Source organism: Cervus canadensis, chromosome 10 (assembly GCF_019320065.1).
Source record: "Cervus canadensis isolate Bull #8, Minnesota chromosome 10, ASM1932006v1, whole genome shotgun sequence".
Lineage (NCBI taxonomy): Eukaryota > Metazoa > Chordata > Mammalia > Artiodactyla > Cervidae > Cervus > Cervus canadensis.
This window is the reverse complement of record NC_057395.1, coordinates 70943034-70967992: the sequence shown is the minus strand read 5'-3', so window position 1 is coordinate 70967992 and position 24959 is coordinate 70943034. Positions and strand designations below refer to the sequence as shown.

At 48.9% G+C, this 24959-nt stretch overlaps 1 protein-coding gene across 7 annotated transcripts in view; it reads right to left on the bottom strand.

The window, feature by feature from the left end:
* The window catches only part of TOX2 (TOX high mobility group box family member 2), a 147168-nt gene extending 124600 nt beyond the window's left edge, over positions 1–22568 (bottom strand). For 3 of the 7 annotated variants that reach the window (XM_043480072.1, XM_043480070.1, XM_043480073.1), the window contains exon 1: positions 22399–22568. In XM_043480072.1, the coding sequence (XP_043336007.1) occupies positions 22399–22497 (99 nt within the window). In that variant the 5' untranslated portion in view covers positions 22498–22568. Of the gene's footprint in view, positions 1–17412; positions 17434–21066; positions 21261–21464; positions 21553–22398 lie in introns of those variants that run through there. The other 4 variants (XM_043480075.1, XM_043480074.1, XM_043480078.1 and 1 more) reach the window with 4 other exon arrangements.
* Positions 22569–24959: the final 2391 nt, after the last annotated feature.

The window sequence follows — 24959 nt, the reverse complement described above, 5'->3', positions numbered from 1 at the left end:
ACATCGAGAGAGAGAAAGAGAAAGGCTTGCTTGGAGGATGAGATGGAAAGAGCTGCATGTTGGCAGCTCTGACAAAGGGAGAAAACTCAGGCTGTGGTGAACAGCATAAAGAAAAGTGGAGATGGTTCAGAACTGAGCCTCTGCCCTGAAGGCAGACACACCCCAAGCCCACATCTGTCTTCATCTGGGATGATTATCTCTGGTCCTTCCTCCATTCACCGCCAAGGCACCAGCAGGCAGCCTGGAACTGGCCACTCAGGAAGGATGCAGGTGGGCACATCACAGAGGCAAGAAAACCAGCTCTGAGACCCCTGACTGATTCCTAGGCTGCTGTCAGCAACTTGAGCTTCCCAAGTGTCTTAGTGGTAAAAAAGAAAAGTACCCTCATACCAATGAAGGAGATGCAGGAGATATGGGTTTGATCCCTGGGTCGGAAAGCTACCCTGGAGGAGAGCATGGCAACCCACTCCAGTATTCTTGCCTGGAGAATCCCATGGACAGAGGAGTCTGGTGGGCTACAGTCTATGGGGTTGCAAAGAGTTGGACATGAGTGAGCATGAGCACGTTGGCATCTTAGCCTGGCCTCTGTCCCACAAAGCACCTACCACAAAAGCAGAGGCCCCTCTACCCCAATGACCCTGAATGTCAACAGGAAGGCTCCAGGGTGGATTCAGCAACTGCCCACCCCCCGCCCCAACACACACTGATGAAGCTGAATGCAGGGAGGGCTGACATGTGGGGGAGCTGGCCCCACATGGGGACACTGGGTGACTCCCCCTGCGAGCATCTACACCTCACCATGGCCTTCCATGGCCCCCATTACAGGATCCAAACCCTGGGGGCTGGCACTCCAGGCCCTTCCCAAGCCCCAAACCCATATACTTTGGCCACCTGATGTGAAGAACTGACTCAGGGAAAAGACCCTGATGCTGGAAAAGATTGAAGGCGGGAGGAGAAGGGGACGACAGAGGATGACATGGTTGGATGGCATCACCGACTCGATAGACATGAGCTTGAGCAAGCTCCTGGAGTTGGTGATGGACAGGAAAGCCTGGCGTGCTGCAGTCCATGGGGTCACAAAGAGTCGGACATGACTGAGCGACTGAGCTGAAACTGAAACCAATCCACCCAACCCTAGCCCAGGCCCCAGCACAACCTGAGTATAGGGACCAAGGACCAATCACAACCAAAACCCTGTGAGGCTACAGCACAAAAAAGCAGAAGTGGCTTACCCAAGGTCACACGGCGAGCTCAAACAAGAGCCAAGAGCCCTGTCCACATCCACACTCCTGAAGGTCACTGTCAGGCCAGGATACAGTGTGGGTGCTGATGGGGTCTCCCCTCCCACCCCGATCTTCCTTTTCAGGCTGTGCACCCACTCCTCAGCGACAGTGCAGGCTGTTCCCTGCAGAACTGCTCTTGGCTGAAAGGAGACAAGCCTAGGGGGCATGACCCAGCTCCCCCACCCCTCCTGAGGAAGCCCATGGCCATGACCACCAGACATGGAGGTATAGAAGACCACCCTCCATGTCAAGATGGGACCAATTCTATAGCATCATTCATGCTTCAGGGATCCCTGTAGGATGAAGCAAATCTCCAGGGAGACCACCTCCTTGCTCACCTTCTCCCTGCCCTGCTTCCCCGACTCCCCTTCTCACGAAAGCACTCCCCACTGAATCTCTTTCACAAGAAGCAGCTCTGCTGCTAGGGAGCTCAGCCTGACACAAAGTCCTCAGTCCTCAAATTGTGGTCCACTCACCAGCAGCAGCACAGCGTCACCTGGACCTCAAGAGAAATGCACGCTCTCCGACCCCACCCAGATATACTAAATCAGAAACCGCCTTTTTATAGAAACCAACTTGCATGTGATTCCCATGCAAGTTACCATTTGAGACGCTCTGGCTTAACAGAGATAGTTATCCCATTGTGGGGATCATCCAACCCATCTGCCCATCTCTTGTGGCAATCGTATGGCTAACCAGCTATGTCATCTCCATGCTCCACGCTCTGGTTGGATGTGAGCTCCAACATAACCGAGGTAGAATCACCACGTTCTTCTGATTTGAGCTCCAGTCTCATGCACTTTACACGGTAACCAGAATTCTGCTTTTCTTTTATGCCCCCAGAAACCAGTCCCAGTGCTTGCTTAGTCAATTAGAGAGCTTGCCTCCACTACCTTCTTTTATCAAAAATTTATTTAGTTATTCATTTATAAATAAACAGGCTGTAGGGGTCTTTGTTGCTGCTCGGGTTTTTCTCTAGTTGCAATGAGTGGGGTTACTCTCTAGTTGTGCTCACACTTCTCACTGCGGTCGCTTCTCTTTTTGCAGAGCACGGGCTCTAGGCGCACCAACTCAGTGGTTGTGGCGCACAGGCTTAATCGCCCCATGGCATGTGGAATCTCCCAGACCAGGGATTGAACCCATGTCCCCTGCATTGGCAGGTGGATTCTTAACCACTGGATCACCAGGGAAGTCCTCTACTGGCTTCTTGAAGGGACCCCAACCCAACACCAGACAGCTAGGAAATTTTCCTCAAGGGCACTTTTAGGGGAAGATGGTGCAAAGAGGTCCAGATTCCCCAGGGCCCGGGAGGGTGGAGGGAGGGGGAGCAAGGCCACTGATGTTACTGCCTTGGAAGAAGAACATTCCTGACCAGCCATGAGTCAGAAACCCCTCTTCAGAGGCCCCATTGCAGCCCACCCCAGGGAATGAGCCCCACAGAGCCCCTCCCAGGGGAGGCCTATGACCTTTGCAAAAGGAAAGGCAATAACCAAGTCCTACGTGCCTAGTAGACCCCAGGGCCATTCCCGGAGTCTGCAATAATCCTTCCGGGTGTTTGGACAGGAGCAACGGTGCAAAGCTTGTCATCTCTGCCTGTTGCCTGAGGAGGGAAGCGGTTCACCTTTTGCTAATCGCTCTAATTCATTTTTTATTACTAACTTTCCTGTTTTCTATTTGCCATCTGATTGAAGGTATTACCGAAGGCATTTAAACAGCATCAGGCCGTACCACAATGGCAAACATAACTCTTCTGATTGAAATCTGCATTAATATACATATAATTCCCTGATCACAAAGACCTCATGATCCACATGTTAGACCCCAAGTGAAGGCGGATTTGGCAAGAGACATATACACAACTGAAGGTTTTTCAAAGGCAATCAGCTGTGCCAGGAGGCTGCCTTAAGATGGGTGCTTTCTTGGGCTGTTGGTGGACATGGCTGACCCTTTGGCACCACATCCTGAATCCAGAGATGTAAAAACATTCACTCCTTTGAGCCAGGAGTTCTACTTTAGCCATGGCCAACAGCCTAGGTCTGAACCTTGACACCCCATCTCGAGCATACCCCATAGCCAATCCACTCCCAAATCATACATATTCTACCTCCTAACATCTCCCATATCCTTCTACTTCTCTCCACTTTCATCCCAGCAGTACAGTCCAAACCAGAGTGGTCCAACAGAACTTTATGCAATGATAGGAATGTTCTATATCTGCACTGTCCATGGGGCATATAGAGAACTTGAAATATTGCTTGCATGATGAAAGAACTACATTTTATTTGATTTTACTTTAAATCTCAATAGTCACGTGTAACTAGTGGCGACCATATTGCAGTGTGCAGCCCTAAGCTATCATCAATCCTCTTCTAAACCACAGTAATCACCTCCCCACTGTCTCCTTGCATCCATTCTTTGTCCCATCCATTGCTTTCCCCAGAAGACAGCCACAAAGATAAATGCAACACACCTCAACTCTCACTACCATTGAGACGAAGTCCAAACTCCTGGACATGGCCTTCAGGGCCCCATCTCCTGGAGCAGAAACTACTCCAGTTCTCGGGAAGGCTATGGTGTGCCAGGTACTAGAGTGGGGCAAGCAGCAAAGGCCTCCTGGAAGAGGTATCACTTGAGCAGAAACTTAAAAGACATGTCCATAGGAATCTGCCAAGCAGGACGCCCAAACCAGAGGCACCACAGTGAGAGCTGCCCTCGTAGCTATGTCCATGAGCCACCGGCAGAGAGCCAGCCCTTGTGAAGCTGATAATCTAGTGGGACAAAAACAATACACAGAATGAATCAGCAAATGACACGTGAGAAGAGAAAAGAAAAAGATGGGTAGGGGTTTCTTGTGGACTGGGTGGAAGGGAGAAATCAGCAGGATTAAATTGTAAGGAAGGAAAGGGACCAAATACACATGCTCTTGAGTCTGTGTGGTTGAACAGTAGTGGGTGGTTTCTTCCCCAATCCTTAAACATCTTGGCAGGGAACACAGTCTTGACAATTTATAGTTTAATGAGAAGAAGCAGGTGATTTTGTGTGACCACACTGATTTTTTTATAGAAGTGTATTTTTTATCTATTTATTTATATTTATTTGGCTGCCTCAGGTCTTAGTTGTGACAAAACAGGGGGCTAAGATCCACCAGCCTGTCCCCCATCTAGTCAAAGCACTGATGAAAAATCCTAAGGGTTTCAACCACCAACCCTCTTGACTCCCATTTCAACCTTCTTCCCTAGGCTCGGCATGTCTTTATGATGTGAACTCACGTAGGATCTTTCGTTGTGGTGCACAGGTTCTCTAGCTGCAACATGCTGCCTTAGTTGCTCCATGGCATGTGGGATCTTAGTTCTCTGACTGGGGACTGAACCCGCGTCCCCTGCATTACACAGTGGATTAATCACTGGACCACCAGGGAAGTCCCCAACCACACAGAGATCTTGATTATAGCCTGATGCCACCACTTAAAGGAAGACCTTTAGCAACCTTGGTAAGGGGTAGTGCGTAAACAGTGGAACCTTTCTCTACAATATCTGTCATTCACTATGGATGTTTACACTTCAGTTAACTGTGATTTTGCTCTACATGGTTTATTTTACAGGGTGAATTTAGTTTTTCACAAGTAATTAAAATCTTTCCTTATAAAGTAAAAAAAAAAAAAAAAGTCCTGCCTGCCCAACAGAAGCATTCCCATGGACTAGAGAAAGATTTCCTTATCTCTGAAGGTCAGACTGACTGCACTCCAGCTCCCCCAACCCAAGCAACTGGGAGTGATGCCTCCCTCCTGAAAATGGCAAGGTCACCACCCACAGGGAGACCGGAAGTGGACAAAATGGGGCTGAGATCCACCAGCCCTTCCCCCAGAAAGTCAAGCATTGATGAAAAATACTAAGGGTTTCAACTGCCAACCCTCTTGACTCCCATTTCAACCGTCTTCCTTGGGCTCAGCATGTCTTCACACTGTGAACTCACACTTATTAACATTTGCAAAGCCCCAGACACTGTGTCTCTCATATTTATGCATTTAATCCTCTTGGCAACAATGCACAAAAACACAGTGGAGGCCCAGAGAAGGTGACACCAAATTATTCTTGGAAACACAGCCTGGGATATGTTATGAATGCTATCTCTGGCAAATATAACCACCACACTCATTCATTCATTCTTTCAACAACTTTTCACTGAGCACCTACTACACAGCAGACCTCACATTTAAGTGCTGGGGACTCAGTGTTGAAAGAAACAAGCGTGACTCCAATGGTTGGAAAGCTTACTGTCCTCAAGGTGGAACAGGCACTCAAGTCACCTTACAGATCTAGCATGCAAGGGGGAAAAACACACTGGGGGCTGAGACAGAAAATAACAGTGTAACTGCAAAGATGAGGGGGTCAGAATCTTGGAGAAGGTAAGGATAAAGCTGAGACCTGAAGGATGAACAGGAAATAGCCTTGTGCAGAATGAAGACAAGGACATTTCACACAAAGGCAATGGCATATGCAAAGACCTTCAGGCAAAAATAAGCATGCGGGTGGGGGCACCTGGGGAAAAGCAGAAGGTTGGGGTGGCTAGGATGGAGTCAATGGAGGCTGGTTTTGCTCCCCATCGTATCCCAACTCAAAGCCCAGGGCCTCGGACAGAGCAGCTGGGAGTGAGGCTGGAAAAGCAGGTTAGATCACACCAGGATATCTGGACCAAAAAAGACAATTAACGTTACCTACATACCCAGGGGAAGCACTGGAAGGTTTTAAGCAGAGGTCTGATTTTGGTTGGGCAGAGTTCACGAAGCTACCACAGAGACCCATGAGCAATTCTGCCCAGAAAAATGACAGGATCTCATTCACAAATCAAACAAAACCCGATCACGGTCGAGGTGGCTACTCAGCGCATCGTGCTGTGTGACTCGTGGCCATTGGATAGTGACTGACCCCCAAAGCTAAGTGTCCCCAGCTGGTATGTGGGAGGTGGCCACCTTTCGGAAGAGCAAGATAAAGCAGCAAGTGACAGGACCTGTTGACCGAGCATGGGACAGAGGCAAGGCCATTGGCAGAGAGAACACTGTGCCAAAGATGCTGCAACAGGGCCGTGGCTTGTTGTTAATGTGAAGCCATCAGGAAAACACACTTCTGTGCTTCACTGATACTGTAAGACATAATCTAAGAGACTGTGCAAACATTTAGTGCTCCGTTCACAAGGTAAGTAAAACAGCTAACAGAAGAGCCAATGGAGGAAATGCATTGTGCAGGTGGGAGGACAGGCCCTTCAGGTTAGGAGTTTTTTTCCTCTTTGTCTCATTTAAAATCAAACTTTGGCTCTTAGACATCCATAAACAGATCTGGAAAGGGAAAAAGAAATTAGGTATCTCAGATGCTTAAACACACTTTATTATTCATTTAATTTAATCAACAGCACAGTTAATTCCATATTGCAGAGGAGGAAACTGAGGCCCAGAGGTAATAAGTAGGTTTCCAAATGCCCTCTTAGCCCCTTCTATGCCTTTGCACATGCTGTTCCTTCTACCTGGAATGCTCTTCCCTATCTTCTTCACCTGGCCAATTGACCTCCAAGCACAGGCCAGGTGTCGGCTCCTCTGAGAAGCCTTCCCTGACTCCCCTCACCCCACTCCACCCTCTGCCTGGCCGGGCAGTCTCACACCCATTGGGATTGTTTCTTTTTGCCTGTCTCTCTAATATAACAGACTGTGGCTTCTCAAGGACAAGGACCAGGTGTTCATCATCTGTTCATGTCTGGCATCTACCTCCAAGGCCTACATACAGCAGGCAGAGAATGTTCTTTGCTTGGCTGAACGAATGAAGGAATAAATGAATTAGCTCTAAGTTTCAAAGCCAGAATTTGATTCCAGGTCAATATGACTCCAAGGCCTATCTCTTGACCAGAGTGTGAGTGTGTGTCTTTATATAATCAATCAGAAAACATACAAAAACATGGGATACATTTCAAAACATACTAAGAGCTTCATTCATCCCTCTGAAAGAGCTACTGAAAAGCGACACCACTAGGGGAAAAGAGGATGGTGAATGTGGATAAAGGGTTCACCAAACCCTTTTGCAAGAGCATTTCACCTTGGTTAATAGTCTAGCATAACTCCCCTGGAAACCTGAAGAAGGCAGGATGCTAACTGTGTTACTAGGCAACTCTGCTTATGGTAAAAATGACCCTTGACTGATAAATTGCATCTGGGCTGGAAGGAACTATAAATAAACTATAACTATCTGATTAAGAGGCTGTATTTGGGACCTCCCTGGTGGTCCAGTGGCTGAGACTCTGTGCTCCCCACACAGAGGCCCTGAGTTCGACCCCTGGTCAGGAAACTAGAGCCTGCATGCCGCAGCTAAAGATCCCACATGCCTCCACGAAGATCAAAGATCCTGAGTGTTGCAACTAAGATCTGGCACAGCCAAGTTAATACATATTTAAAAAAGAAGCCACATCTGAGGTTTCCCCCGAGTGTAATGACTCTTGTAACTGATGTGCCCCTTGCAGGGAAGTAGATACTAGAGAATGAGATGGTCCTTTGGGAACTGAAGCTTTTAAGTCAGGTGGTTTCCAAAGCCACCTACTGAGGCTCTCTTTCTCTTGCATCTGAACTAAAACCTGGCACTGGGGGGCGCTGACAAAGAAAAGAGAAGTCCACCTCCATGGACAACGTCAGAGACCTCTGCTGGAACTTCTCCTGCAGAGGAGGCACAGAGCATGTGTCCTGCTGGCCAAGCAGTGGTTCTTGTTCCAAGTCCTTCGAGGAGACAGGTACCAAGGGTCGCCCAAGTGAGTCTTATGAAGCTGAATATTTCATTGAACCTTAGAGTCTTTGTGAGAGCATCCATGAGAAAGAAGAGAGCTGATGGAGAGGAGGAAAGAGATGATCACAACCAGAAACACCACTACACTTATTCTGAACTTGAAAGCTCCTCAGAGCTCTCCTTTACAAAAGACATGAAAACCTGGGATGCGGACTGCCCTGGTGATCCAGGGATTAAGAGAGGGTGTGGATTCAATCCCTGCTCAGGGATCTGAGATCCCATATGCTGCGAGGTGCAGCCAGACAAAAAAAACTTGGGATGCCGCCTATGCTCACTGTCCTTCAAGGGCCCAGATGACCTGAACACCACCCAGGACTAGAACAAGGGAGGATACGACTTACTTGATTTCCCAGAGACCTCACCACAAACCTGAGATGCAAATAGTTTTGTGAGATAATTGAGGCTCAGAGAGGTTAACTCAGAGGTCCAAAGTCACACAGCTTGTAAGTGCCAGGATACGAACCCAAGTACTTCCACAGAACTCCAAAGTCATATTTGAATCCACTATTTGGTTTTGCACAAAAATTCACTTACAGCTCAGGTGAACGTATAGAGCAGAGAATGCATGGGGTAGAGGGGGGTTGCTGATCAGGTCATTTGGGCCCTTGAAGGACAGCAAGGAACCATCCCAGGTTTTTTTTTGCAGGGGCGCGGGATAAAGGGATCTCCTTAAATAATGTAGGTAACACCCAATAGGTGCTTATTAAATCTTTGCAGAACAAATGAGCAATGAAAGGCCCAGGGTCCACCTTCCACATCATCAAGTATGAGTGTGTAGGCTAAGTCACTTCTAGACTCTTTGCTACTCTATGGACTGTGGCCTGCAAGGCTCCTCTGTCCATGGGATTCTCCAAGCAAGAATACTGGAGTGGGTTGCCATGCCCTCCTCCAGGGGATCCTCTCAACCCAGGGATCGAACCTGAGTCTCTCATGTCTCCTGCATTGGCAAGCAATTTCTTTACCACTAGCACCAATTATCAAGTATAGTTCAAATCAAAACACAGCACAGTGCAACAACAAAATTTATGCATGAGATTGACCCTGGGTCAGACTACTGAGGTGGATTCCTTTCCAACAAGTTTCTAAATCATTCCTACAAATTAGGCCCAACTTCGAGATAAGCACGTTTTAATTAGCTCTAATGTGAAGGCATTCTACTACCAAATGCTGTTTGAAGTTGAAAACCAAGGCAGGAGGCCCAGCTGGGAATCCCCTGACCCCTAGAATAGACAATGCCGAAACAGTTGAAACAAGGGGTGAGCTGGCCCACTCTTGCATCCCTGAAGAGGGAGGAAGCTCTAGCTGGCACCACGGAGGCTGCAGGAGATAGGAGCGGGGAGGGCAGTCCGAACCCCAGCTCCGCCAGCCAGCTCCTCTGCTGCCTTCTGTAACGTGACTTATTAGGACCTCAGTCTTCCCACCTACACAGTGGGGATGTGTGTGTCTAGCACAGTTCTTTTTTTTTTTTTTAATTTTTTTAAATTTTTTTTATTAGTTGGAGGCTAATTACTTCACAACATTTCAGTGGGTTTTGTCATACATTGATATGAATCAGCCATAGATTTACACTTATTCCCCATCCCGATCCCCCCTCCCACCTCCCTCTCCACCCGATTCCTCTGGGTCTTCCCAGTGTACCAGGCCCGAGCACTTGTCTCATGCATCCCACCTGGGCTGGTGATCTGTTTCACCATAGATAGTATACATGCTGTTCTTTTGAAACATCCCACCCTCACCTTCTCCCACAGAGTTCAAAAGTCTGTTTTGTATTTCTGTGTCTCTTTTTCTGTTTTGCATATAGGGTTATCATTACCATCTTTCTAAATTCCATATATATGTGTTAGTATGCTGTAATGTTCTTTATCTTTCTGGCTTACTTCACTCTGTATAAGAGGCTCCAGTTTCATCCATCTCATTAGGACTGGTTCAAATGAATTCTTTTTGACGGCTGAGTAATATTCCATGGTGTATATGTACCACAGCTTCCTTATCCATTCATCTGCTGATGGGCATCTAGGTTGCTTCCATGTCCTGGCTATTATAAACAGTGCTGCGATGAACATTGGGGTAGCACAGTTCTTACAAAGACTTAGTGAGATGATATAAGTAAGAGAGCCTGACTCTGAGCTTGCAGTAAATGCTCAGAGAATAATTTGTGCTTATATAGACCCTGCTTTTCTCCATAAAACAGCACAAATATTAGAAATAAAAATCTGTGAGACTGGGATTTTTTTTTCAAGACGGTGGGTAGAACACATAATTTTACCTCTCCCCTTTTCTAAACCCCACTAGACTGGGGTTTTCTGGTTTTCGGTTCAACCCTCTTTCTCTTCAACATCTTACTTTCCAGCACCCTCTCACTGTTTCTGATGCCCACTCCTTTCTTGTTTTCTTACAGACCCTTTTGGAGTTATTCAGCTTTCATCTACCTGAATTATGAATATATATGTGTGTATATGAATTATGAATATCTGTGTTGTATCTGTCTCCCCTTTTTTGCCATTCTAGTGGGGTTCAGAAGAGAAAAAGCTACAGGAAAAGCTATTTTCTTAACCGAAACCCAGAAAATCCCAAAGAACAGGCAGCAAAGGCTGAAAGCCCTGGGAGACTTGACCTTTGTGTTAACCTATAGTCCTCTGCAAGGAGATCAAACCAGTCAACCCTAAAGGAAATCAACCCTGAATATTCACTGGAAGGACTGATGCTGAAGCTGAAACTCCAATACTCGGGCCACCTGATACAAAGAGCTGACTCATTGGAAAAGACCCTGATGCTGGGAAAGATTGAGGGTAGGAGAAGGGGACGAGAGGATGAGATGGTTGGATGGCATCACGGACTCAATGGACATGAGTTTGAGCGAGCTCTGGAAGTTGGTGATGGACAGGGAAGCCTGGCGTGCTGCAGTCCATGGGGTCGCAAACAATTGGACACACTTAGTGACTGAACAACAACAGTCCTCAGAGAAGCTGACTGTTGGCTTTAACCTAGGGTAAGCCAGGGAGAAGAACTCTTTAATTAAATAAGAAGTCTGTCTCGGGGACTCCCCCTTGCTATGGATGGGCATGATGCAGGAAAAACAAAGTGCACTAGTGCCCACGGGTAACTGCTGGCTGATAAGAGAGATAGAGGTCCCCACCCAACTGCAAGTGAGCTTGTCCCATGCTCTAGCACAAGTCCCCAGCTTCAAATGTCTACACATAGACCATACTCAGGGCACCGAAAACCAACATTTGCATTGCCTACCTACATGCTCGTGGCTTTCACAGATGTTGAGGAAACTTACAACCACAGAATAGATCAATCCAGAACCTTGTTTACAAATAAATGTCAAGCAAGAGTTACCAGGCATTTGTAGAAAATATCAGCATAAAAGAGGGACCAGGAAGTGAACCGAAGAGCTAGTCAACAAGAAAACAGAGTTAATGCAGCAAACAGAAAATGACTTTTTTAAACAATTGAATTATCATCTTCAAAAAGATTCAAGATGTTCATATATCCATTTAGAAAAGGATGCGCTACTATAACATAAGATCAATCAAGAAACAATACAATATTCTGGGAATTGAGAAAGTGATTACAGAAATAGAAATGATGCTTATTAGAAGCATTGAACTAAAGAATGGTTATGCCTGGAAGTATACGCACCACACTTCACTCTGTCATTAACCCTAGGGAGCAGGGCTGAGAGGGCAGTGGGGAAAATGAAAGAGAATGAGAGGCTCTACTTTTTTTTACTCTTAATATATTTCAGTGTATTTTATAGAGAATAAAAACAATCTTAAAAAAGAGAGAAAGGCGGGGAACTTCCCTGGTGGTCTAGTGGTTAAGAATCTGCCTTCTAATGCAGGGGATGCAAGTTCGATCCCTGGCTGGGGAATTAAGATCTTACAAGTCTCGAGGCAACTAAGCCCATGCTGCAACTACTGGGCCCACACACTGCAATGACGAGCCCGTGCCTCTGAAGGAAGACCCAGTGCAGCTAAAATTAAAAAATAAAAATAAAAAATAATATTGGCTTCCCTGGTGGCTCAGAGGGTAAAGCATCTGCCTGCAATGTGGGAGACCCGGGTTTGATGCCTGGGTTGGGAAGATCCCCTGGAGAAGGAAATGGCAACCCACTCCAGTACTTTTGCCTGGAAAATCCCACGGATGGAGAAGCCTGGTAGGCTATAGTCCATGGGGTCGCAAAGAGCCGGACACAACTGAGCAACTTCACTTTCACTTTCAGGACAAAGAGGGAAATGACAGAATGAAATGAAATTGGGAGTAAATTAATGAGCAAAAGATGTCCCATGATATCCTATGCCATGCCTACAAGTGACCCAGGCATTTGCCTTTGAGCTTCTTGGTTGCTCAGAGAAGATGAAAAATTGGTAAGGAGACCACCATGGCTGCTGACTTACACTGGGGCAGGGCAAAGAGGCTCTTGAAGAAAGCGACAGGACTTCAGTCCAAAGCGAAAGCCAGATGTGACTCACGCAGGCAGGACCCAGAAGCTCCTCAGGAACCAATGTGGTAGAGTCTTCCCCACCACACAGGAAAATGTGTGACATCTCAAAGCAAAAACTCTGGAATCTTAGCAAGGAATGTGTCAGAGAAACTTGCTGGGTCCCAGAATATCCCACTAATGACCATTTTTCTTCATTTGGTCCTAAGAAGCAGTTATCCGCCAGTTCTCATTCACAGCATGAAATAAAGAAGAATCCAGTCAGTGACTCAAAACTCTCTAAAAATTAACAACACGCTGGCCCCTGATTTCTTGGGCTCCCTGAAATGGATACTGCAATGCTTCCCCTTCCACTCATTCACCCCCAAACTGCTGGGCTCACAGCTATATGTGGGGGCTGCCTGAAGCCAGTGAGCAGAGGACACAAGAATTCGAGGAGTGGGCAGCCCCCTTGCCTCAGTTTGGGACAAACTGGAGCCCAGCTCCAAAGCTCCCTGTGGGTCACTTTCAACATTAAGTATATTCCAGGCCAGCACCGCCCTCTGCCCAGTTGCGCCTCCCCTACTCTGTTCAAGGTGCACCTCCTGAGAACTTCCCTGCAAATACACCTTCCACAGGCAATTCTCCATCTCAGAGTCTGTTTCCAGGGAGTCCCATGTAAGGTTGTCTCCCAGATGAAGGAGACACTCCCCCTGACTCACAGGGGTCCTGAAGAAGGCAAGAACCTCAGGGACACCTGACCATGTCCAATCCAGGCTTACATGCCCCAGGCCAGCAGCACACCCCTACTGCCCTAAGCCAAGACACAAAATTCTCCCACAGTCTAGACGAGAGCCGGTTCTCTGAGTGTGCTCCCTAGGCTAGCAGCACTGCCATAGCCAACTTGTGGGCAGTGCACACCTTCAACTCCTCCCCAGACCTACTGGGTAGGACTGTGGGATGGGCGGAGGGGGCAGCACAGCATCGCATTCTGAGCTCTAACTGCCCGCCAGGTAATTCTGCTGCACGGAAGTGTGAGAAGCAGAGCATCTCTGACTACTGGGGGAAATCAAACATAAGTCATTAGACTTTTCCAGAGCAGAATGTAAATTGGTGCAGCCACTATGGAAAACAGTATGGAAGTCTCGTAAAAAACTAAAAATAGGGTTACCATATGATCCAGCAATCTCACCCCTAGGTATACATCTGGAAAAAATGAAAACTCTAATTCAAAAATATACATGCACTCCAATGTTCATAGCAGCATTATTTACAATTGCTAAGACATGGAGGCAAACTAAGTGTCCAACAAAAGAATGGATAAAGAAAATGTGGTGTGTGTGTGTTTATATACATACATATATATATATATAGAATATTACTCAGCCACAAAAAATGAAATATTGACATTTGTAGCAACATGGACAGACCTAAATAATATTATACTAAGTGAATTAAGTCAGATAGAGAAAAATATTATACGACATCACTTATATATGGAATCTAAAAAATAACACAAATCAACTTATTTACAAAACAGAAACAGACTCATAGACATAGGAAATAAACTTATGATTAACAAAGGGAAAAGGAGGGGAGGGATAAATCAGGAGTATACAATTAACAGATAGACACTGCATGCACGCTAAGTCACTTCTATCGTGTCTGACTCTTTGTGTTCCTATGGACTCATAGCCCACCAGGCTCCTCTGTCCATGGGATTCTCCAGGCAAGAATACTGGAGTGGGTTGTCATGCCCTCCTCCAGTGGATCTTCCTGACCCAGGATTGAACCTGCATCTATTACATCTCCTGAATTGGCAGGCAAGTTCTTTACCACTAGCGCCACCTGGGAAGCCCAACAGATACACACTACCACACATAAAATAAACAAGGATTTACTGTATAGCACAGGGGACTATATTCAGTATTTTGTAACCTATAATGGAAAAGAATCTGAAAAAAAAAAACATATATGACGACTAAGTCACTTTGTTGTACACCTGAAACTAACACAATATTGTAAATCAACTACACTGCAATAAAAAGGGAAAGAGGATGCCAGATCCATATAAGTGAAGAATGTTTTACAGACATTTATAATAATATTAAACCCTCTACCTAAAACAAACAAAAATTTTCCTACAGCAGAAGACCAAGAGACGGTCACCAACAATGGTCTGGATCCAGCAACAAGGAACATTTCATACTGAACAATAACTGTGGCGACCCCGCATCTTTTCACTTAAAACCTAAGCAGCTCGAATTCGACCCTCCGTATAATGACCCCTACTGGTATTCCTCTCTCCTGCAGGCCCGTCTCCCCAACTTAAGCTGACAGTATCCCCAGACCACCTTGCAAGAGCTGCCCCTCGGCCTAGAAGATCTTCCCACCACTCTGCATGCACCCCACATAGCCCGCTTGGTGTTTCCTGTAAGACTCTGCTGTATGAAGCCTACTCACACCTCTGACACTGTCATTTCCCCAGACGGTTATATAGTTAATTGTGACTCTGCATTCTGAGCCAAAACATCACGGATCCACATGGTCTTTCATCTAGGAGAGCCTATTGAGTCACTGAGCCTTCGGGACAGGGCTGAATCCCCTAGCACACAGTAGGCACTCAAGAAAACTTGTTGAGCATCGGAAGAACCCAGCAGAAAATCCAGCCTTGTAAAACCACAAGCCTGTTGCTCCTTCTTGCAGGCACCAGAAACAGCAACTGTACAGTAGGAAATTTAAGCCTCAGGATAATTGATCAAAATTTATTATCCTGTGTTATACAACATGTTTTCACTAAGTTATAAAATTACAATTTACCACGACTCATTAAGTTAATAATTACTTACCATATGTTTTTCCTGCTGCTCCCAAACCATGCTGAAACATCACTACGTAGGTTTTTGGTCCATGTAAACAAATAAAAAAGGATAATGGCCAACCATGTGGATAAAGGATTTGCTGACAGGGAGACACAGGACTAAAATACCAGACAGAAAATGTGAACCTCAAACTCTGCCACTCTCATCACGATCATCTCCTAGTTTACCTGCTCCACCTTCTAGATCAATGGTTCTCAAACAGGGGTGATTTTGCTCCCCAACCCCCAGGGAACACTTAGCAAAGTCTGGAAACATCTTTGATTGTCATGACTCGAGGGGAGGTGCTATTGGCATCCGTTGGTAGTGGTCAAGAATGCTGCTCCACATTCTATCAAGCATGGAACCACCCCCACATCAAGGAATTGTCAGGTCCAAAATGTCAATATCGCTGAGGCTGGGAAAACACTGTTCTAGATTACAGGGAACCTCCACATCTTTAACCTGAGCAATTCCTAATTACTTTAATCTGAGCCTCATAGCAACAATATGAGGAAGGCATTATGCCCCCCTTGTACAGATGAAAAAAACTGAGACTTGGAGAGGGTAAATGATGTGCACGGGTCACCAGTCCTAGCCGGTGAACCACGCAGCTGCAATTTGTACTGGTCTTCTCTGCTTCCAAAACCCACCTTCCCTCCCACACAGATTCAAAAAGGGAAAAAAAAAAAGATGCAAAGGAAGTGCACAGCTCCTTGTCCCTCCATAATGCTGTACAGAGACCGCTTCAAACCGGAGGCCCGGGAAAATCAGATTCAGAGAGCATGCATGAAGAGACCTCTCGTTAGGAAGACCCTTCCCCCAGCAGCCTGCGCCGAAACTAGATTCCTCTTGCATTTTAACTTTCAATTGTGCTGCTCTTTGTGAATAGAAATGAAAGCATTTCCTGCTTGCGCTGAGTGCCTTACAAGCAGGATTTCTAGTCCTCAAAGCAGCCTTATGGGGGTTGAGGGTGGGAGGGAAGTATTGATGTGTCCATTTTCCAGATGAGGAGACTGAGGCACAGGGAGGTGAAATAACTTGCCTGCATTGAGGATCAAAGCCAAGTCTGCTGGGTTACAGAATTTACACTGCCTTTCTAACCTGAGACCAGCACTGGGAAATCAGAGGAGCAAAATTAGTGCCCTACAGAATCACACGGGGCTGGCAGCTGTGCCACACGGGGATCCTTGGGATAAGGGTAAGGCTCTTCTCAGCTTACTGGCTGCTCTCCATGTGGGCTCAGTCCCCTGGGCCTACGCAGGGAAGCTCTTCTAGGAATGTCAGGTCAGCCAAAAGACTCTTGGCCTCTGCCCTGCCCTGAACACCATGCGCTCAGTGCAAGTCTTCAGATTATTAGAGTCAAACAGATGTTAAGTTCCTCAAGCCACAGGGAACAACAGGCCAGCCCTGAATTCATTCATTCAGCAGCTATTTACCTAGCATCTATGTGCCAGGCCAGCTCTGGGAACACAAAAGTAAAGGGAGACAGAGACGGTGGTTCCTACCTACTGAAGTATACGAGAGCCCTCATATACTGAAGTATATGAGGATTACGCTCTCTTCAAAAAGCATAATCCTCATCCTCGCCAGGGGGACCACACTCTACAGTTATAAAGGACATGCCCAGACTTTATTTCATTATATTTCCACAGCACAGCCCCCCATCTCACAAGGCCAAGGGTCACTAATTTGCTCTCCTTTTTGCACAGAGGGGAACGCAGGCCCAGGGTAGGGCACTTTCACGCTCAAGGTCACCCAGTAGACTGGGGACAGCTGTGCCAGACCTGGGCTGCTACTCCTGACATTGGTAAGGTACAGAAGTGTGGTCCTTGTAGAATCTTTGGGACAGGCTGGGGGAGGACTATAGAGAACATCCTTGGACAGAAGTGCAAAAGCCTCCTAACAGAAACACAGGCACCCTTCCAGAGTTCCCCCAGGACCAGCCAGCCCAGGGCTCCTCCCCCAGGGACCCGCCCACAGCCACCAGTGTCCCAGCAGAAAGATGCCGTGGGGACCTCACCTACCAGGGATGCTGAGCAGGCCTCTCCAATCTCAAGTCTGGGTGAAGGTGGGACCAGCTCCTCCCACTTTGTGGATTTTCGTCACAAGGAGCCGCCAATCATTCACTACCCAAGCTTGTCTAGATTCCATCCAGGGGCAAGATGCTGTGCCCAGAGCTGTGGGGGTGGATAGTTGAATCATTCACCCACCAGCACAATTTCCTGAGTAATTATCGGTCAGGCACTGTGCCAGGTGCTGGGCATGGTTCCTGCCTGGTGGGAGCCCACAAAACCCTGTATACAAACAACCGAACCGCTGCTACATAACATGTGGTCTCCAGAGTGGCAGCGGCAGGACTGGGAGCTCATCAGACACGCAGACACTCAGGACCCCAGCACCAATTAGCTGAATCAGAATCTCAGGGAAGGAAGGGGTGCCCTGGAACCCGTGTTTCAAATCTTGCCAGATGATTCCTATTGCGTACATGAATTTGAGAACTCCTGGTCTAGACCACAAGGCCTACCCCAACCTCACTACTTAAAATGGCAAACCAGTCCCTGGACCTGACACCCCTAACTCTCTTCCCTGCCTCCTTTTTCTCCATAGTTGTACTGACAGCATCGGTCACAATACCATAACAATCTCATCCATATATTTATGACTTCCCATGCTGATACATAAGCTCCAGAGGGAAGCAATTTGAGTCACTTTGTTTCACTTCTGTTGCCAAGTACAGTGCTTAGCACAAAGATGTGCTCCATAACTGTTTGTTGACTGAATGATGGATGGCAGAACATGCCAAAACCCATGTAGTAACCAGTTCTTGGGGGGAGACCTGGGAAAAGACAGAAGGTTGCTGACCATGGAGCACTGCATGGAGAAAGTGGTACCCAAGTTGGCCCTGAAAGATGTCTGAAACAGGGATGAAGGATATGTGGAACACAGAGATGCTAAGCCTCTTACTGGAATAGGTCCCAAGTGGTGGATACCATTGTTATCTAATTAGTAGCCGGTATGTGCCAAGAACTTTTATACCCTGTATCAACTCAATTAACTCTCCGGAACCTCAGAAGCAGACAGTGTTGTCCTTAAGAGGACACTGAGGCTCAAACATATTAAATAATTTGCCCCGTTCACAGAAACTTGTATAAGGATGTTCACAGCAGCTTTATTTATAACTGCCCCCAAATGGAAACAAACGCAAATGTCCATCGGCAAGGGGAACAAATAAACCAATACAATGTAATATTACTAAGCAATAAAATAGAACAAACTATGGATATACACAACATAGATGAATCTTAAGGACACTTCATTGAGCAAAATGAACCCAGATGCAAAAATGTATATGCTTCATATGAAGGTCTAGGACTTAAACTGACTTAGTACACGTAAATTGAATTTAGATAAACCACTGATAACAGAAATCAGGTAAGTAGTTTCCTCCAGAGGTAGGGGGTATTGACTGGAAAGAAGCAAGAAGAATTTTCTGGGGTGACAGAATATTCTATATCTGGATAGGGATAGGGGTCACAAGGGTGGTTATATTTGTCAAAACTCATGGAATAGTACACTTCAAATTTCCATTTTATTGCATGTAAATCATACCTCAATGAGCTAAAATCATTTGCCTTAAGTCACAAAGACACAAGTGGAGATTTGAATCCAGATTTGCTCAATGCCACTGGCCAGTTTCCACTAGTCTGCCACAGTTAAGCAGGGAGCCCCGGGCAATGCGCCCATCCTGATAAAGCACCTTGGCAAAACCCAAGTAAAGGGACTTCATAGTTACCCTAGAAGGATATCATAACTTCTGACTCTCAAACCATGACAGAGACCTGTGGGGAATACCAGAGAAGCATCAAACTGGGAGTCCAGGAACTTGGGTTCAGGCCTCCGCTGCGCTCTTCATTTGCTATGTAACCTATGAGTATACTACTCCATGACTCAGTCTCCCCTTGTGTGAAGGAAGAAGGAAGGGATCAGTGGCTCCCAGTCGGGAGACACACATAGAGCTACAAGGCCACAAATCCCTATGCTCAACCAGGCACCAATACTACATGAAATAAGTAATGTGCCTGTTTCATATCTTATAAGCTATTTTTCAAATGTATGCTAATAATATTGTGATTAATAAAATAAACATCTATTTCAAAGCAAAAATGAAACCATAGCAGCTTTGTCATTGTGCATTTTCTCAAATAAAAGATACCAAAAGAACAGCCACTGCTCATGACTTTGGTTTAAAGAGGCTGGAATCTCTGTGTTAGAGAATTGTTAAGGGGACAGTCACCAAGGGAACGGTCGCCATGGGCCCTTCCAGGTCAACTGCCCCATGGTTGTCCAGCATCACTTGGCAAAGGCTTGTCCTTGTGTTTCTCAGGTTTGGGTCCTTGTGGGGACCAGGCTCTTATCTAGACTCCAGTGACCAAGCCCCCAGTGTAGGTCACATCCTGCCTGTGCACCCCACTCTATAGATCCCAATTGTGGTCATGGCTGCATCTTGGGTGTGTCTCCCCTCAAATCTGGAGAGTGACCAGGATCTCCCCAATCCCTCCTTGCTGTACCAAGAAGCCTGGTAGAACAAGGGGCCTCAGTTCCTTGGTACAACTTGCACCACCACCCCCAACCACTAGCACAGAAGGCGAGGGCCCATTGGTGATCTGCTACCAACAGGCTTCTGACTCGTCCCTCTCTGAGCCAAGTGACATCCTCTGTCTCCCCCTGCCACCAGGCTGCAGGATTGAGAAGCAGATCCCACATCCAAGTAGAAAGTCAGTCCTGGTTTTCATCTATCCTAGTGACCCAACTGCCACCCTCCTCCCATCTGGACACACCCTCCACTCTAGGCCAGGGGTCCGGAGATCACAGACAGAAACCAGAATCACCAGCTTCTCCTTCCCTGAGTGGTTTCCTCCTACCAGGGTTTCACACTGGATCTTGGTGCTGAGTCAGAGCTTTACAGAACATCAGAATAAAGCAGGGGCCTCGGCTGAATGCCACCTCCCAAAGGCCCCCTTAGGAGACCACCCCACTCTAAAGGGGCTTACAGAAACACCACCCTGCAAAGGAACACTGCAGGCGACAGGCACCCACCTAACCAGACTTTGAGGCACACATCCCCAGACTCACCCATGCCCCCAAACCAGAGGCTGGAACCTTGGCAACTTCACATTTTAAAAAATAACAAAGCCAAGGGCAGCAGATAGACCACTGCCCCCGCCACATCCAACTGTCTTCTCCATCCTAAAGTCTCCACTTGCTACTTCTCATCAATTTTCCCTCCATCAGATGGAAGCGCCCAGAGAATCGGCCTTCTCTTGAAGACACCATTCTCCTATTCTGCTTCTGACTTTGCCGGTCACTGGACGAACGATAAATCGCCCCCCATCCTACGCGCGATCTCACTTACCGCCGGTCCCCGCCCCAGGTCTGGGGGCCCCGGACCCCACCCCATGCCCCAAGGGAACTGCGCTGGGCTCTGACCCTAGACTCCAGAGCCGCTCCCCAAGGCCTGAAGACGCAGCCAGCGAGGCTCAGCCTGGGCGGCCCCCAGGTTCCGCGCGGGGACGCCCCCTCCCCGCAGCATCCCCATAGCAAAAAGCTCGATGAAGAGCCTGCGGGGTAGGGTTAAGACCTTGGAGGGGCGCCGACCCAGCCACGGGACTGGCACTCACCACGCAGCGCCACGGAGCCCGCGCGTCTGCGCCTTGGCCGCGGGAAACCCACGCGCGCCGTTCAATCCGGGCTCCGAGTGACGAAAAGCCGCGCTCGGCTCCGGCCGGCCAGGGACCGACGCACCGACCTGCGGACGCACGGACCGTCTGGCTTCCTAACTTAAAGTTTGAAAGTTCCCTCCCGGGCGAAGGAAGAGTCTCGGACTGCGCCGCTGCCCTGCAGGATCCGGGGCTGGGCTGCGAGCGCGGAGTGGGGTCGGACGCCGCCCGTCCGGACTTCCAGAAGCGCGAGCTCGCACCGCGCCCGGGCGGGGCAGCGCGGCGGGGACCTGGCTGTGCGGGTGGGACCTGGTCGCGGGTGGGGGTGGCGATCTCGGGAAAGAAGGGGCGCCCCTCACCACAACTCCAGCCGGGAGAGCGCTCTCTCGCCGTTCCCGGGAGGGGACAGGCCTCGATGGGCCATTGCCTGCTCGGAATCCGAGGCCCCGGCGGGCGATGACAACCGATTCGTAAACGGCCTAATTCGTGCGCTTCGGCGGCAAGAAGTTAAAAATCCCGACGCGCGGGTGTGGACGGCCGGGCTGGGGGGAGAGGGGGCGGGATGCGGCTGCCCCTGGGTGTGACCGCGCGTGACTGGGTGGCTGTCGGGGTGATTCGTGTGCCTGAAGTTCACCGTCCATGGGGTGGGTGGCTGTGGGTGACAGCGTGCGACCGTGGGAGTCACTGGGAGCGCGGGCGAATGACTGTCGGAACGACGTCTTTGTGTGCTTGTCCCCAGCTGTGGCTGCGTGTGGCGGCGTGGGGGCCCGGGACGCGGTGTGCGGCGGCGGCGCGTGAGAACAGTGACTTGTACGTGGCGAGGTGACAGTACAGGCGCGCGCGTGACTGCGTGTGGTTGTGTACGGATGAGGGTGACCTGTCTGGGACAGGAGTGTGAGCAGGTGCATGGCTGGGCGACAGTGGGTCACTGCGCGTCGGCTCGTGAATGCAGGCGAGGCCGTCAGGGGGGACGTGGTGAGTTTGTCACCGTGACTTCGTGTGAGCAACTGTCGGGTGACTTCTGCCTGTGATCCCAACTCCGGGCGTTGAGTGTCCCCGCCAAGGGGATCGGCGTGATTGGCGTGTGTGCCCGTCGGCAGGGCTGGGGGGGTGCGTGTGTCCGCGCGTCCTCACCGCCGGCATCTCCCCGCGCGTGGCCCCGAGAGCGCCCGCGTCCCGAGCCGCCGGGTGACCGCTGCCCGCGCGCTCCAGCCCGGGACGCTCCCGCGCGGCGCGGGGTCCGAAGGCGCGGGCAGGCCCCGCCCGCCGGGCCCCCACCCCGCCCCCGCCTACCTTGCCGCAGTGGTAATAGTCCAGGGGCGCCAGGCCGGCCGGCTCGGCCCCGGGCCGCGCGCCCACCGCGGGCGCCGAGGGGTACAGGCGGACGTCCATGGCGGGCGCGGCGGCGGCGGCGGCGGCTCCCGCGGGCAGTGCCTGGGCGGGCGGCGGGTGGGAGCCAGTGTGCGAGCGGGTGTGCGAGCGCGGGGGGCGGGCCGGGGGCGGCGCCCGGCGGAGCGCCCCGCCCCCGGCCGCCCGCCCGCCAGCGCGCGCTATTGTTCCGGCCGCGGGCGCCGCGGAGGGCCGGGGGCCTGGGCCCTGGGGGGAGACCGCTCCCGCGGTCCCGGCAGCCGCCAGTCCCCCGCCCGGCTCTCCGCCCCCGCGGGTCCCGGAGGGTTGGCGCGCCCGTCCAGGCGGCCCTCTCCCGTCCCGCCTTCCGCCACCAAGGGTGAGGGGAGGGAGAAAGCCGTACTACACCCCTCCCCAGAAGTGGGACTCTCCCCGCCCTAGATATCAGGGCGTCGCTGAGCCCTGAAGGTGGCAGACGAGAAGGAACACTTTCGGAGATGGATGCTGCGTTACCCGGCGTAGCCCAGAGCCCGAGGCCGGCCGATCGTAGGGTGTCCTCGCTCTCGGTCCCACTGATCAGAGTCACTGAGAGAGTGGCCCTGAGAGGGCTGGGGGCTGCTGCTTAAATCCTCACTTTACAGGTGAAGAAACTGAGGCAAGGACTTGTGGGATCGGTAACGGAGTGGGCTCCACGGTGTCCAGAGGATCCAGGACTGAAACCACCTGGAGGAGTCTAAAGCATCCTTTAATGACAGAGAGAGGGAAGGGTCATAGAAATAATAGACTAGAAAGTGAAGTTCTGGGGAAGCGGCCAGAATCGACCACCCCCATCACCACGACCAACGACCACCACTAACCACCACGGTCTCCTGGAGTGAGAGACCGGAGGTGAGACGGCTCCCACAGTGGGGCAGAGAGGTGACTGAAACGGGCTCCCCCTCCCACAAAAAAAGCCCCTAACTCCTCCCAGCACCTGCAGGCAGCTAGCCTGTGTTGCTCCTCCCCTTCCCATCTAAGAATTGTCTACTCGGAGGGCCTCTCCTCCCTCACCTTCCACGGACTGGGCCACCACCCCTGCCCTCTGGCTCCTGACTCTGGCTCATTCAGGCTGCCTGGCTGGGAAGCGTCTGAGGCCAGGAGCGGAAGCAGGTCAGAATGGGAGTCTTGAGTGGCAGCAGGACATGCGATGGCATCGGGAGAAAAAGGAGTGAGCCTCTTGCTTGGAACTTGGCTCCCAACTGTGATCTGGGCTTTGCTGGTCCTGGCTTCAAGCTAGGACCACTTATTTATGGCCATAAGGATCCCCTGATACAAGATAGGTGAGGGAAAGAGGCTTTCACTAAAGGTTTGGGAACAACAGAAGGAAATTACAGCTCAGAAAGGAAAGAACTTCTAAATACATTTCATCAATCATTGTTTCTAAAATTCACTGTCATATCTCATTAGAATGAATTTCCCACTAGCCCCTCTCCTTTTTTTCCATCTGAACAGCCAACTGACCCAGCAGCGTTTATTGAAAAGATTGCCTTTCCTCACACATCTCTGCAGTGTTAACTTTGTCAAAAGCCAGGTAGTCCATATGCTCATCAGATGGTTTCTGAATTTTCTAGCGTGTTCCATTAGCCTGTTTGTCTCTTCTTGAGCCGTTGTCACGCTGACCGAATTTTTGTAGCTTTCAATAAGTCTTTAATGTCCCATAGAATAAATCTACCCACTTTTCCTCCAGAGTGCCTTGCCTATTCTTGACATTTGCACTTTCATAAAAATTTTAAAATAAGGTTGTCTGTTTACACACACACTGGCACACACACAATCCTGCTGAAATTTGATTTCTATCACATAGAATCTTTAGGTCAATTTGGGTAAAACTGACATTATTAAATATTGTCTTCCTATCCATAAACATAGTATGTCCCTTCATTTATTTAGGTTTTTTAAAAAAGTCATCTCAGCAGTGTTTTGTAGTTTATGTATAGAACTTGCACACGTTTTAATAGATTTAGTCCTGGATATTTTATGGTTTTGGTGCTATTATCAATGGTTTTTTTACATGTGAGGTTTTTTTTTCTTAATTTTCTGTTTGTTGCCAGTATAGTGTGGTGGTTTAAAATACATCAACAATTATTTGATACACTCCCAAATGGTGGAGCCTAATAACCTTCCTCTTTAAAAGTGTTGGTCTTAATGGTTTTTAACAAATTGAATGTAGCAGTAGTGATACAGAATTGAGTCTAGGTTATGAAAGTTGATATATCTTTTGCCTGGCTCTTTGTCTTGGGACATTTGTCTTTGGAACACTAAGCACTATGTAAGAAGCCCTAGGCTGCTGTGCTTTGAAGAAATCTAAAGTAACCCACACAGAGAATCCATATGCAGTGGCCTTAAGACTAAAAAAAGAGGAAAATGCCACCAGTCCCCTGCCACTCTAGCTCCATATGCTGACTGACTGTAGTCCTGAAACAATGAAAAACCCTGAAACATCCAGCTGAATTCTTCCTCAATCCAAA